This window comes from Anabas testudineus, chromosome 10, assembly GCF_900324465.2.
Source record: "Anabas testudineus chromosome 10, fAnaTes1.2, whole genome shotgun sequence".
Lineage (NCBI taxonomy): Eukaryota > Metazoa > Chordata > Actinopteri > Anabantiformes > Anabantidae > Anabas > Anabas testudineus.
In genome coordinates, this window is record NC_046619.1 from 12,497,940 (window position 1) to 12,513,218 (window position 15,279).

Genomic DNA, 15,279 nt, shown 5'->3' on the forward strand with positions numbered 1-15,279 from the left:
TTACAATACACTATTTTCACACTGGAGAAAAAAATAAATAAACATCTTGTTCAATAAATATTTTAGAGATATGATCTATAAGCCACATCATTCAAGGCACAATAAAAACACGTGGAAATAGTTGTTTTGCAAAAAAAAAAAAAAAGAATTCAGATGTAAATGTTGAAATGAAAAAGTCACCTCAACGTGGGCAACGTTTGTGTTTAGTACTGTGAAGTTACTTAAAGGAACAGTCGGACATTTGGGGAACTCGAGCTTTCTAGACAAGAGTAAGACAAGAAGAATATTGTTAAACTGGGAGATCTTAGCTGAGCATGAAGACTGAAGTCAGATTTATGATTAATACAAGTTAGGTCCTGCCATAAGTACAGACAATGTAGGTTTTTATTTACGGGATCAGATTTCATCTGTAGTTAGTGCCAGAGCAGCACTTAACACACATATCAGTAATGATCAGGCCACAGGTGTTTAATTTATACTCCCAGGAGAAATGTATTCAGTATTACCTTTGTGATGATGTTTCATTAGAGCAAACTGTACTTATATTATTTTATTTATGGTAATAGTGAGAAGGGACATTACTGAGACTAGAATTTGCAGCTGTAGTGATGTTATAAGACCTCGGTGCACGAGTACAAAGGTCTGGTCCTTCCTAATGCTTCAGTATGAAAGGGACAGTTCACAGTTTCGTGGTGGATTCAGTGTTGGAGTATCTCGTAGGAGCAGTAAAAATACTCCAGAACGCTTTTACATTTTGCTTTTTGTGCGGTTTAAACAAATGAGATACAACGTGTTGTCCGATTGGACAAAATGTGGCATGACTAGGTTATCTGTTTCACCTGTTTCCAGCCTTTGTGTTAAGTTAACCGACTGCTGGCTTCACACGATTCATATCAAACAAATAAATAAGAGTTGTATCAACACCGTGTTCAAAATGATCACAAAGAAAAACTCAGTTCCTAAAATGTCTAAATGTTCCTTTAAGTGCTAAAAATCTATTTTTAAAGGAACACGACTCGTTAAGATTGTGTTACATTTTTTCCTATGGAGTGAAATAGTGAAAAGAGTGAAGTGAATGATGTGAACAGAAGCGAATGGTGTGTTAAGGCACCGATTTCCACAATAAGTGTGTGTGTTTGACTGCTCCTCTGTCTGAACAGTATGTGTAGCGCTGTTGTAGAGTTACTGTAACTGACCAGTCAACTTCTGATTACTCAGCAATACCCCTCTGCCCGTTCTTTCCAATGCTCATCTCCCTGACTCACGCCTCCTCCCGTCTTCCTCTCCTTTTCTGCTGCTTCCGCTCCTCCTCTGTGCCCACTCCATCCCTCTGGCCATGTCACCATCTTCTTTTGTCTTTTACCCATTCAGAAAAGTTTCCTCCTTCCTTTTAGAGAAAATGAATGTTTGCTGATTCACATATCTGGGGTCACTGAATCAGTTTGCACTCAATGGCTGCACTGTCTGTCTTGCTGCCTGTCATTGAGTCTACCCCTGCGTGTGTGTGTGTGTGTGTGTGTGTAACCACCTACAGTGGTATTTCTGTTGATCTATGAGCCGTGAAGTCCGGTAACTCAGCCCAGTCTCAGTGTGCTTCGCTCAATGAGCTGCTATGTGCATTAGGAGGGTGACATCGCTGGTAATGTGTTGGCTTTGTGTGTGTTATATTCCATTAGCGCTTCTGGTGACCTGCCAATTTGTCCTTCATTCACTTATTCCAGTACGATATGAATGAATGTGTTAAGCATGAATGTGTTTATGTGCTTTTGTCTGCTAAAGCTGTCAGTTTGTTTCCATTCAGATTTTGTGCGACCAATAGATTTCCGATATCCTGCTCGTTTGTGTGTTTGTGTGTTTGTGTGTGTGCTGCCTCAGTGTCTCAGCCTCGGAGTCTCTTCTTGAGGCGGTTAAAGTCTTTCGCTGACCTCCACAGCCAACTCTGCAGCTCTCGCAGTATCCAAAACCCCTCCACCTTCCTGGCGAAGTCGTTCATGGTCGGCCTCACCGACAGGAGCGAAGAGGAGGAGGAGGTGGAGGAGAGTAGCGGACCCAGAGGAGGTGACAGAAGGGAGGTGCCCCTACGTAAAGATAGAGGCTGGGGGACGAGGGTGTGCTCCTCGCTTGCTCCAAACTGGTAGAGGAGAGACAGGGTGGATAGAGGAGGTTGGAGGGTGGGGGGGAGGAGGGAGCGAGGAGGCCGGCGCTGATGCTGAAAAGCGGAGTAAGAAGAGATGACGTCCATGTTTGTTAGTTTCTTCTCCTCCTCCGCCATTAAACTTCTGTCTCTCTCCACAATGAACCCGTCCTCGCTTCTCAGCGTGTCTGCGTGATGTGAGTTCAGGTTGTAGCTGTACTGGTTGTGGATTTGGATGGTTGGTTGTTGAAGGAAGCTGGAGATTTCTGTGCCCGGGTCCAACGCTTTGACAACAGCATCAGGCTGCCATTCGCTCTCCTCTCCATCATCGTTGATACTCAGCAACCTCCTCCTCCTTCCCCATACCTCCATCCCTTCCTTTCCTTCCAGCTCCTCCACTTTCTCCACCTGTACTCCCTCTTCCTTGCTGATGGTCCATTTCCCACTCTTGGGCTCTTCTCTCTTTCCTCTCTTCCTGCTTTCCCCTCTTCCCTTCTCCCTTGACCCACCACTCCTTCCTGCAGCTGTGCTCTCCTCCCCTCTCCTCCCTTCTTTCCCTCTCCTTTTTTCCACGTCCACAGCAACACCATCCTCGCTCTCTCCTCTGACCACCCTTATCCCGCTTCGTTTCTGGTTGTTACGCTGACCAGACTCCGCCCTCATCCCTGCTCTTGACCTGTACAGGCTCTGGCTCATCAGGGGAGCTGGTCGGTTACTTCCTGCCCCCCTCTGAGCGTACTGCAACTCACCAGTGTTACTTCCTGCATTTGCTGATGGAGGAGGAGGAGTGTATCCTAGGGTGGTCATCAGGGCAGATATCGAGCCCAGCAGTCCATCTAGGCCTGTGCAGAAGTGAAGCAGGGAGGTCTTAAGGGAGGGGCAGAGGGTGGAGCGGGCCAGCTCCCTGACCGCTGCCAGCAGTACGGAGTACGCCTTCTGGTTTTGAGCAAGCCGGGCTTGGTTCTCGAGACCGTGCCACAGCTCCAGGCGGGTGGCAGCACTTGGCAGAGACAGAGCTGTGCTGTTGGGCCGTGGAGGGGAAAAGTCTTTATCATTAAATGGAGGTCCCAGGTAGGTGAGCTGGAGGAGAACGAGAAGACAAGAGCAGCTTTAGTGGATATTTTTGGTCATGGTTCATTCATTATAACACTTTGTTGCTACTGTGATATTCAATGGGCCAAGAAACATAAATGAACAAATGATCACACAAGAATAAAACTGATTTTCTCCATCTAGTCTTCCATTTTCTGCAGCTAATCTTTCTCCGGGTCACAGCGGCAGCAGGCATCGCAAAAACGTACTCACATAGACATCCTTGATTTCTTTGAGCTGATACTCCAGGTATTTGGTCAGCTCGTACGTGCTTTCTATTGAACTCCTCTCGCTGGCCAGGTTGTGTGACGAATCCAGGGCCGTCACCACGGCTGCAGCCAACAGAAAGGCAAGATGGTGTTGGACTGTGGAGAAATTAAAAAATTGATTAAAAAGACTGATTAAATCCCAGAGAAACAGTATAAGATGTTTCTTTAATAACATTCAGTTCGCGGGTGTCCAAGTCCAAGGTATTTGTAACCATAACAGTGAGGTGAAATTTATCTCAGCCATTATTTTCTCAGTCGTTTTGTGATTATTTAACTTGGAGTTTTTAATGAATTTGGCGATTCGAGAGCTCGGCAGACAAAAATGACCTCCAGCAACAGTTTCCGAGCTTTGCTCCAGTCGCTGCACCATCACATTGTTTATGGGAATTTTTACAATATTCTGGTTTATTTCTTTGTCTCTATGGAGATGGTCTTGTCTGTTTACATATTGCCAGGTCAGAGTCATCTGACACTGCCAATAAAGCTTTTTCCGTTTCCAATCTAATTTTAGAGGTTTCTGGCTGTCGGAGGTTTACTCTGGCTTCAAATAAAACCTTGCTTAATAGCTCCAGACAGTCAGACAAATGGCTCCTATGTTCAATGCACCAGCCTGTCAGGCAAACAGCTGCTTAAACACACACACATTTGTCTATAGCTGGGAGGACACTCTGACATAATGCATTCCTTAACCCCTTAGCATAACTTCAACCATCACATCCACATGCCTAAACCCAACCCAAACCTACTCCTAGACCTTCATCCTACAACCAAGCCGAAACGTCCTCGCAGTAATGGCCTGGCTGAACGTATTCGACGCAATCACACGAAGACACGCACGCACACACATGTTCATTCCTTGACCAATACCGCACCCCCCCCCCCACCCAAAACAAAGACATGTGGCTTTCTTTACAATCACAAACATTAATGTGTGTGTATCAGTTGTATGTTTGCTGCGGACTTCTTGTTTAGGTTTGGGAGTGTTTGTGTAGGTGTTTTGTGTTACTGTGTGAGTGTTTGTGAGAATGTTTGTAGCTGTAATTATATATGTGGATTAAATTCACGTCGCTGTGAGTGTATACAATCATTCTGAGAGTGTGTGCGTGTGTGTGTGCGTGTGTGTGTGTGCTGGTATGCATGTGTATGCGGGTCTGTGTGTGTGAGAGAGAGGGGGTTGTAACACTGGAAACCTTTTAGTGCCTCTGTCTCTGGTTTCAAACAGAGAAAATTGGAGCTGAAAGGTGGTTTTCAGCATTGAGGAACTTCTTGTACGTCCACTTCTCTTCACCTTGTGCCTTCTCTCGTTGGACGCTTTCACTTTCGCACACTCGCCCTTTCCTTTCTCACTCTTTCTTTCAGCGCTTCCTTGGCCTCTCGCTCGAGCGCGACGCGCACTTCCTTCGTTGTCTCTGCTCTCTGTCATCCTTTTCTATCCTCTCTGCGCTCTCCCTCTCTCCCTCTCTCTCCCTCTCTCCCTCTCTCTCTCATCCCCCTGACACCCAGACAGCAGGCAGTGATTCATGCTTGTAATTGTGGGCAAAACATGCTGCTGTTCAACAGGTGTGAAATATGTATTACACAATGTGTGTGACCCTGTCAGCTCCCTCTCTTTCACTCACTCTGTCTTTCTCGGACACACCTCGAGTCTCCTGAAGCTTCACTAGTTGAATCTGTTTCTCCTCAGTCACACTGCACTCAGGCTTTCCTTCCCTCGTCACACACTCCCTTCTTTTCCCCCCTCAACGCTCTTATCACTTTTCTGCCTTGGGTCAAAATAACAGCAGCCAATTAACCCCGATTAACTCCTTTGCTCCCTCTCTTATGCCTCTTTTCTTCTCCCGCTTTCATCTGGAAGGCCCCTGAGGATGAATAAGTGACTTTAAGTGAAGAGCTTAAACATCTTGCATAACATTTACTTGGCTCTGAAAAAAACAAGGTTTCACCTAAAGCAGTAAACACCTTTTTGTCCGACTCAGCTGCTTACATTTAAGGTATCAGTGTGCACTCCAAACCTACTTATGAAAAACTAGTTATGATATGCACAAGTGCAAACTCACACGTAAGTCAAATGCATTAATGTTGTAATTGCATTAACATATCCACTTTTTGTCCTCTCAAGTAAGAGAAAACAAGGTAATGGGAGTACGCTGACAACTTTAGATAATCCCTTTGATTGTGGTACAAATTGCAATTCTAACAACAAATAACCGATAGTATATATTTCCAGAGTTACCTACTCTCCTCCCAAACAGGCATAACAAGCACAACCTCACTTAAAAACATCATATTCATAAAATGTCTTCAGATTTACTGACAGCTCCGTTGACAGATTGGGAAACTGGCAGTTCCAAATTAAAATAGGATTAGAAATGCTTGTCATGAAACTGACATGAACAAACCCTAAACAAACACTACACCAGCTGCTTGAAAAGAAAGAAAAGCTGGCAACTCTTCTACTAACTGTTGACCCCGAGTAGTCGGCGACATCAAAGCATCCTCCCGGACTATTTTCTAAATCGCTGTGACTGAGCTCGGGCAACTCCCACATGCTCCCACACACACCTTGAAATCAGTCAACTAGCATAACCCCCGTCAGCCAAGCATCCTCCAATCTCCTCCACCACAAAAAGGCATCATCACCTGTCTGAAGCAATTAGCGTCTTTCAGCAACGCCTTAACATTTGGAGCTCATCAAACCACAGGCTTGTCCCTTTTGAACATCCCCCATTAGCATCTAAACATCACAGTAACCAACAATAAACAGGCCAGGTTCTGAACGTGAGAGAGAGAGCTCACATTCAAAAGGAATAAACAGGTACCAAAAGAAAGTCTTTCGGTCGGCTGGGATGAAGAAAGAAAATTCTCCTTGGCAAAAATCAACCCAAACTGTTCCAAAACGTTTCCTTTTGTCTGCAGCCACATGCTCGGAGATGATTGCCAGACGTGAGGCTCTTGTTGTTTTGATTGAGCGCTGACATGTCTAAAGGCATCCTCATCTGCGGCTAAAAACAACCGCTCTTCTGTACAAGTAAACTGAGATAGCTCAAACTCGGAGAAACGTTGTTATTATATAACATTATATTGAGTAACGACACTGCAGTCAGCGTGTAGACTGACTTCAAGGTGAGCCCTGCAGGCTTGGGGCTGCGTCTGTATACCTGGCACTGGAAGCACACTCCGCAGGGCAGGGTTGAAACCAGAACATTCTCCGTGGGAGGATTGCATTACAGCAACACAGGGGTTCCCTACAATGGTCGACCGTGACCTGCCGCTGTGCACTTCTGCATGTGTGTGTGTGACTCTCTACACATTTTGGCACACATACCCATTAGACTTACACACATGCTCTCACAGGGGAGCTCCATTATTCACAACAGATCATATTTTTATCTTCAGTTTGTTCATTGATGTAAAGTCAGATCTGGCACTCAGGAGTCTGGCGGCCATCTGCAAAACAGAGCTGAGCATGAGGTTCGGGCGCCAGAGCTTCTGCTCTCCAAATAGGTCAAAATCAAACGTCAGCATATGGTCAGAGTTCAGAGGTGAATTCTGGGGCAAAAGGTTGCGTTCAGGGGCAAAAAGAGCCGTGTTACACACTTGACATTTTACACTCCAGACATTGTGTTGGTAAACCAGTGACCCAGTGTTTGAGGACTCATCTTTCCCAGCATGCACCACCGTTTGAGGTTTTGAACAAGCACTTAAACCGAATTTGGTATTGTGGGAAAACCATGCGCAAGGAAATATCTCCAGTCTGGTCCAGGAAAAACTAACTCCAGTGCCAAAAAAGGTTGCCCTGTGTTTCTCTAACCACTTGAAAGAGGTCTTAAACAGAGGGGAAACATCAGTACATGGAAGATGTTATGAATCAGGCCCAAATAGACGTATCATTTCCAGTGCACTGCTGATTAGGATGGCGACAGCGCATTGTCAAGTCTTGCTTTTGGTGAACATACATTGCGAGACTCTGACAAGATTTAAAATGAATCAAGCCATGCAGCCCGATTTTGGAAAAATGGTTGAAACCTCATCTGAGTGTTTTTCCAAAATCAAAACTCACGTAGCTGCAGGCCACATCTTGTCTCTTCACACTTTAATCAGAGTGCGTTTCTGTGCAGAACTCCACTGCATCAGATGAAGAAGACATTATGGACAGAAGTGACAAATTTAACCAAGTTGCATGTTGTCCATATGTAACACGGCGATAAAATGTCCTTTTGTGTAGAAGACAGATTTAGAAAGTGAGCAGACACATCTCTAAAAGCTGGAATTGTAATCAACCCACATACATGTTAATCTTATTTGTATTGTGTATTTTTCTATCCAGACTTCATGAAAGATATATAGCTACAATCTGGAAATACTAGTTATTTGATTTGAGCTCCATGACTGAACAGCAGCATTTTCCTAATCTCATTCAAGAATTTAAGAACTGCTGGAGCAAAAAATAACTGTGATAAAATGATGTGATGTCACTGAGCAGCGGAGTTGGCAACACAGTTATTTATGTTAAGCTTTATTATAGTAATGTCAGAAGTTTCTGACATCTGAAAGAAATGTAGCATCTATAGCTCATTTAGACTGATGAAACAAGCAGTCAGTTAGCGTAACCACTTTGGAATAACGAGCCGACACAAGGTTTTCCTCACATTCTACCAACATGTGTGATGTGCAAATCAGTTTTCACATATTAGTTTCTAATCCTTTTACACAGTGAATGACCAACCAAAGTCTCTCCTTCACGACACCCAACATCAGCAGACAACGTTTAATTCGACCAAGAAGAATTAACTTTAACTTTGGGAAATTATTGAAAGCTCCAGAAGAAAGCTAATAAGTAATCAGTAATCAAGAAACTTTTTTATGCAAAATTGTACAAAAAGTGGCTTTTTCTAAAATGCAATAAAAACTAAAATCACAAAAGTGAGAGTATAAAGAGCAGCACCAACCAAAAGCTCAATTTTTGTAAGCAAACAACCACTTTCTGCCAAGTGTCCTGAGAAAGTTGCCAATAAATTAAAAAAATAAAATGACATTACAAGATTGTAGTAAATTTTCAACAGATAGAGCACAGCATGAGAAACGGTCATGCTACCATTATGGACGTAGCCACATGAGCTGGAGAACGCGCTGCCACTTAACCCAGTCCAACGCTGCATCCAGAAATGCAACCTGAAACTCTATTACTCAAAGAGGAAACCATACAACCAGCAAGCGCGTTCCAGATGGATCAAAAGAGAGGGGAAGAGTGTTATGTGGTCAAATTAATCCATATTACAGCTTGTTTTGGGGAAACACATCCCTGCCAACAATGCATGTGTGACGGTACGGGGGTGCATCCGCGCTCACACTGTGGGTGACTTGCATACGAGTGAAGGTATAATTTCAGAGAGACATAAGCTGCCATTAGGGCAACATGTTTTTCTGGGAAGTCAGTGGATGTTTCAGCAGGATAATACCAGGCCCCAGTCTTCACGTGCTACAACAGCACGGTGTTATGGTGCATATGCTTGACCGGATCTGTGTGGAGAATCAGACGTCGACCGCAGACTGTGGAGCAGCCAGAAAAGACTGAGCACATATTAAACAATTAAAAAATGTGATGTAACACTGTGGTAAATATACTTCTGTCCTGAAATAAAGTTTATATTTTTTACTGCATTTTAGAAAAAAAACCCAACTTTTCTAGTATTAAAAAAAGAAAAGTTTAAAAGACAGATTAAATTATTATGGAGTTTAACTACCAGCTTCTTCTGTGTTCTGAATAAACCTTCTCCGTCGCTATTGTTTGCTGTAAATGAAAAACTTTAAGTCACTATTTAATTTTTTACTTTGTCACATTTCTTCCTCACACTTTGCCCCCATCCTCTGCCTTGTCTCGCATATTTGTTGTCATCTCACCAGCACGTCAGAGACAGAGCTGCAGGCTCATCGTGGCTTTGCTGACAGAAAAGAGCCATCAGAGCCAAATCCAGAGGAGTTGTTCCTTCCATTGATTTTTAATGATTCTGCTGCACTGTACCTGGTGGCAATTTTTCCTTCTGTCAAAACACTTACCCTCAACATAAACACATCTGTGCAGGGTGCCAGGGGCAAAAACATGTATCAACAGAGGCAACGTGAGGGGGACACAACCACAGAGGACGCGGACTGAGACACGCGCTGGGCCGCCGGTGAGGTCAGTGGGGGTGATTGAGGGTGAGTGGGGGTTTGACAGTCTGGGGTCAGCGTTGGTGTTGTGCGCCTGTGTACAGTTACAGGGCCCGATTTATGTGCAGCCTGTGCTCAATCAAATGTGCATTCCTTCACTAACTCAACACACACATACATGCATCTAGATTGTGTACTCAAGTGTAGATCCATGTTTGCAAGGACATTAATGCTGAATAAATACATAAAAAACAAACCACTGTGTAACTCAAGCACATGCGCACATGCATGTGCCGACACACATCTCTCCTCCAGTGAGATCCCTTCTTCTGGAGTTTGTTCGTAGTGAATTTCAACTTGATCCTCTTGGCACTGGACACACACTAGGGTTGCCAAACAACATCAATGACCCCAAAAAACAAAGGCTAAATAAAACACACATTCAAAAAATCCAATAAAAATTATTTTTATGCCCAGAAACTCTCTGTGCAAACATTTCTCACTAGTCGTAAACTCAACATCCACTGTGTAGTTCCCCTTCTTCGCTTTGCTGCCTGTCTCTGTCTTCACCTTATAAGCCCATCTATCTTTGCCTTATGTTTTTTTTAATGCGTGGGTTCCAGCCCTTCCATTCTTTATCGCTATGTTTGGTTTCAATTTTGTTGTCGCTTCATCTGTCCCCCTTTTTTCCTCTAAATCTTCGTGAAACATCAAAACTTCCATTTTAAAGTCTCCTTCCTTTTTCTCCCTAATTACTGCTCCCTTCTCTTCCCTTCACTAATTGGCTCCACTCGTTCGCTCCATCGACGTCTTTCATTCCCTCCTTCCCCTTTTTCAGAACTTCGGTTTTTAATTTACCTCTTAAACCGCCCTGCCAGCCTCACCCCAGCTACTCTCCCATCTTAATTTCATAGTCGCCTCTTAAAAATATAATACAAAGAAAAACAAAGAGAGAGAGAGAGATTCGCTGCTGAATTGTGAATCCTCTGCTCGGTCACTGCTTTAAGAGAAGGTGATTAATACTTGGTGTGTTGCTTGTTTTAAATGTTTAGTTTGTTTTTTACCCCTGTTCATGTTTTGCAGAATTTATTTGCAACCAAACCTCTCTCTACTAATTTTAAGTGATGCCCATATTTGAATATTTCAGCATAGACTACTTTCTACTTCAACTCCACCACATTTTTCAACTGGCAGAAAAAGGGTTTTAAATCTAAAACGAGTGTTTCAAAATTGCACGGCGTTGTCAAACTAACGGAAAAGCTGCAACAATTAAACTGCTCACTGTTCATGCATCGAACTGATAATAATCTGCGCGTGTAACAGTAATATTTTTACACTGTGTCGTTACTGAAGGATCCTAACGTGGATCTGGCAAGAAGAAAAAAGATATTTAAGCGTGGTGAAGGATAGAGACAGAGGGAAGGAGGGGGAGGAAGAGAGGATTTGAGAGGAAGGAGGGAGAGGAAAAGGAGTTGGTGGAGAGAGAGAGAGAGAGAGAGAGAGAGAGAGAGAGAGGGAGAGTTTAGTGAAGCGAGGGGCCATGTTAATTTGGGAAAAATGTAAACAGCATGTGTAACTGTTCAAAGCGTGACCGACTCATTTTATATCATTCCCCCCTTCTCTCCTCTCTCTTTCCCTCTGGGTGCTGCTAACTTGTCAATCGGGAATCTGCACTGCATTAACCCCTCTCCCGCCAGTTCCTCTCTCTCTCTCTCTCTCTCTCTCTCTCTGTCTAGTTACTTTTATCTGTCTCTACCTCTCTTTACTCTCTCACCTACATCACATCTTAACATCCCTGTATACATTATACAGTGTAAAGAACTGACGATGGCGCTCAGCCGATTAAAAGATGGTCACCTTGTCCTCTGTTTTCCACGTCCTTCTCGCTGTGTCTGTCTCTCTTTTCACTCTTCCTTTGTTTGTTGGTGTGTTTCAACTCACTGGTCCAACACACACTATCGCTTTTATTTGAAACACACCGACACTAATTCAACCCTCCCGGCAATAACAAGCCTATTCTCTGAGTGTGTGTGTGTGTGTGTGTGTGTGTGTGTGTGCGTGCATGTCTTTCTATGGTTGTGTGCAAAACTTTTTGTTTCATACTATCATTGTGAGGACATTTTGCTTGATCCCCACAACTTCAAAGGCCTGTTTGAGGATTAAGACTCGGTTGTGGTTATGTTTAGGTTCGGGCAAAGGTTGGGGGGGGGGACACTTGTGATAGTTAAGGTTAGGTTAACAGGCCATCGAGTGAGTCCTCACATCTGTCTCGCTTCTTATCTAGAAATACAAATACAGAATATGTGTGTGCATGTGCAAAAGCAAAAAAAAAATGTTTGTACTTGTGTGTTTTTCTGTTTGTCTTCCCAGGAGACGCAGTGTGTCGCTGCAAGTGTGTGTAGAAAAGGTGGCATGTTCTTCAACAGCTGGGCTCTCTGTCTATTTATTTGCTCAGAGTATCAGAGGGAGCAGCAGTTTGTTCTGCACTCAGCTCTCTATTTATTGCCCTTCTAAAGTTACTCCAAATTTCGCTGATGGCCGGCCGGCTCACACGATGAAGGAGAGCGAGGGAGGACGGCAAGAGGTGGGAAGGAAAGGAGGGAGCGAGACGGAGCAAGAGAGGAAGCTGTTGTTCAGCTCATCGTTTCTTCACACCGTCCATCCCCGAGTGCTTCTGCTTCTTCTTCTTCTTCTTTCTCTCTTTCTTTCACCTCCGTTTCCTTCCTTTCACAGACACAGGTGGTCCCAGGAGGAAAAGAGTGTACCAGCATGTGTGTGTGTGTGTGTGTGTGTGTGTGTGTGTGTCCTCTCACACCCTGACTAACGTGAATCATGTACTTTCTCATATCAGTGACAGCTAACTAGACAGGGGCTTTAGCTGCCTCTGACCCCCTCAACCTGTGTCATTTTTTATTGTGAATAAGACCACCACACTCTTTGTTTCACACACACACACACTTTTTCAGTCTTTTTGTGCTCTCTGCCTCAAACAAACATAAATAATAAATAATACATTTCTCCTCTGTGATGATCTGTTTTATTCAGGGTGTGTTTTTTAAATCTTCTGTTCTTTATTGCGTTTATTATTGTTTGATTGTATTTGAGGTTTGACTAAATAAAGAACTGATTTACCACCCTTTCACCTAATCTCGGATGTTGAATTAATAACTACTTTCCAGTTTTGCAGAAACATTTTAAACAGAACACATTTATGTATTTTAGTTATAGCTGCGCTATGAATCCCTATGTGAGAAATTTTAGAAAGTGGCCAAAAAAAACGGGAAACACACAGAGCTACCACAATAATCTGCTCTCAAATTTGAGCATTTTCGCAACTTATAATGTTAAATTGATTTGAGAGAAAAATACATCTCCACAGGCGCATGGACAAGGACGCACGGAGGCTACAGTTTTATCTGACGATAGAAGTGTGTTTATTCATAAATAGTAAAAAAATGTAACTTCCATAAACGTACTAGAGTCGTGGACTTACCTCCGCACAAGCTTTTCATTTTCTCTAATCCCTTTTCCTCGCTCCACTGACAGAAACCGGTGACCCCGCCGTCCACAGATGAGTTCGCTCCTTAATCCAAACGCGAACTTCTCCTTTTGTTGTTCAACGTGCTCCCTGCTTCCCTCCTCGGGCACCTCTGGAGATGATGAAGGAAATAAAAACAGGTGATGTCGATTTAATCCTGGGAGCGGATGCAGCCCACTGATGGTATCTAATATGTCACCTCAGGAGCCTGAAGGATGGAGTCGAAGTACCGGAGCTCCGCTGGCTTGTGTGTGTGGTCCGAGTGACAGACTGAATGACGGCGGAGTCTTTTTGTACCTCCTCCTCCTCCTCCTCGTCTTCTACCCCGTGCTCTCCTTCCCTTCCTCCCCTCCTCCCCATCCCCGTCTCTCCTTTTTCGTTATCCTCCTCCTCGGTGCTGGTGATTCACCGGGTTGACGCATCACAGCTCAACTTGACAGAGCCGCTGAACCGCGGGACTTGTCATAACTCATTTCTGTCTCTCTCCACTCGTCATCTTCCTGAACACGACCTGACTGCAGCTGTTTGATCTTTAATCTGCTTCCCTGTAATAAGGTGCGAGTCGTGCTGGATCAGACCAGGAGGACCCGTCAACCCCGCGACCCTCCAATCACCCAGGAAACAAGGAATTATGGGCTGTTGTGACTTTCTCACCAAGTCCCTGAGAAAGTATAAATACTTTATTTCTTACATTTATCCTTTATGTTATCTCATTGTTTTTAATTATAAGGCTTCTCCGAGTGGGCACAAAATGAAACAATTCATTTTAAATAAAGACAATGTTTGCCCTCGGGTTCATAACATAAAGTAGGCCCGAAGTCCTCTGAAATTAATTTTTAGAATTAACTTAAATAATTTATAGTGTTTAGCTTAATAATATCACAAAAAAAAAAATAAATAAAATAAATGTAGAGAAAAGTTAAACTAGAGAATTAAAATAGACAGGAATTCACTGAGCAGCCTGCAGACTGTTTAAAAGTTGTCGACAGAAATATTATAAAATCCTAGGCCTTGTAAATTTAGAGGCCCGCTGTAAACTGCGATAAACCTATTAATGGATCACGGAATTAGTCTCTGTAAGGGAAGATGTCGTCTATTTTTTTTCTTGTCTGAGAAAGAGGGAGAATGAAGACAAGTGTTTGCCTGCTCCACTGTCTTCCTTTCTTCCCCCTTCATTCCTCAGGTTTTAGTTTTTATTGACAAAGGGATTATGGCGATCTTCATCTCTCACCTCCAGCTGTCAGTCAGCATACCAAAAGCAGCCCACACCGTGGCGAGCATCACTACTGACGCTGTTCTCCTGTTTGTCCTGGATCCAACCTAAATTAAAAAGATAGTCGCTCTCACTCCCTGCACTTTGTCTGGGGCCTCTCGGTAAAATTCCCCAGTAATCACCGAGATATCCCAAATCTGTGAATGTGGAAATCTTACAGAATAAATAGTCTAATCGTGTGAACTGACAGTGTCCTGGAAAGTTGGATCAGCAGCTCCAGGTCACCCCAAAATCTTCAGGTGCCCTGTGCGTCAACTGATTAATCGATAGGTAAATGTAATGTGTGCACGATGGGGGCTTTAATGTATCCTGCTTTATCCTTAACCCCCATCTTATAATGGGTCGAAATTAACAAGTTTTAATATAATCAATTCAGTATAATCCTGTAGCCTAGTGGATACAATTTGGAGAATCCAAATGAATATAAATTACTACCAAGCATAAGCCTACATAGGCCCGAGTAGAAAAGCTGCACACACTGGACAAAAAGTCGATGTGCCAAATAGTTTATTTTTCTCCCAAGGCTCTGTAGCATCTGGTCATGAAATCCGATGAGTTTTGTTTGATCCAGATCATTCCCATTCCCACAGCCAGATTAAGACTGCTCTGTGTTACCAAGTTTTTAAATCTAAATAAAATCGTCTGTTTAAACTGTGACTTAACTCACCTCCCTACAGATATATGCTACATCCATCACTTTTATTACTGTTATACTATGTGTTCAATTCTGTTCTGTGTTATAATGTTGACGTTAGAATAGAATAGAGTAGAATAGAAAATAACAGAATAGAAAATAATAGAATAGAATAGAATAAAATAGGCT

General features: G+C 43.3%; 1 protein-coding gene across 1 annotated transcript; it reads right to left on the reverse strand.

The window, feature by feature from the left end:
• Positions 1–13,459, reverse strand: clcf1 (cardiotrophin-like cytokine factor 1). The gene is made up of 4 exons (XM_026357185.1): positions 13,383–13,459; positions 13,139–13,295; positions 3,440–3,591; positions 1–3,214 (listed from the first exon to the last, which is right to left on the reverse strand). Exons 2-4 carry the CDS (start codon positions 13,155–13,157, stop codon positions 1,880–1,882), a joined length of 1,506 nt encoding a protein of 501 aa, XP_026212970.1. The 5' UTR covers positions 13,158–13,295; positions 13,383–13,459; the 3' UTR covers positions 1–1,879.
• Positions 13,460–15,279: the final 1,820 nt, after the last annotated feature.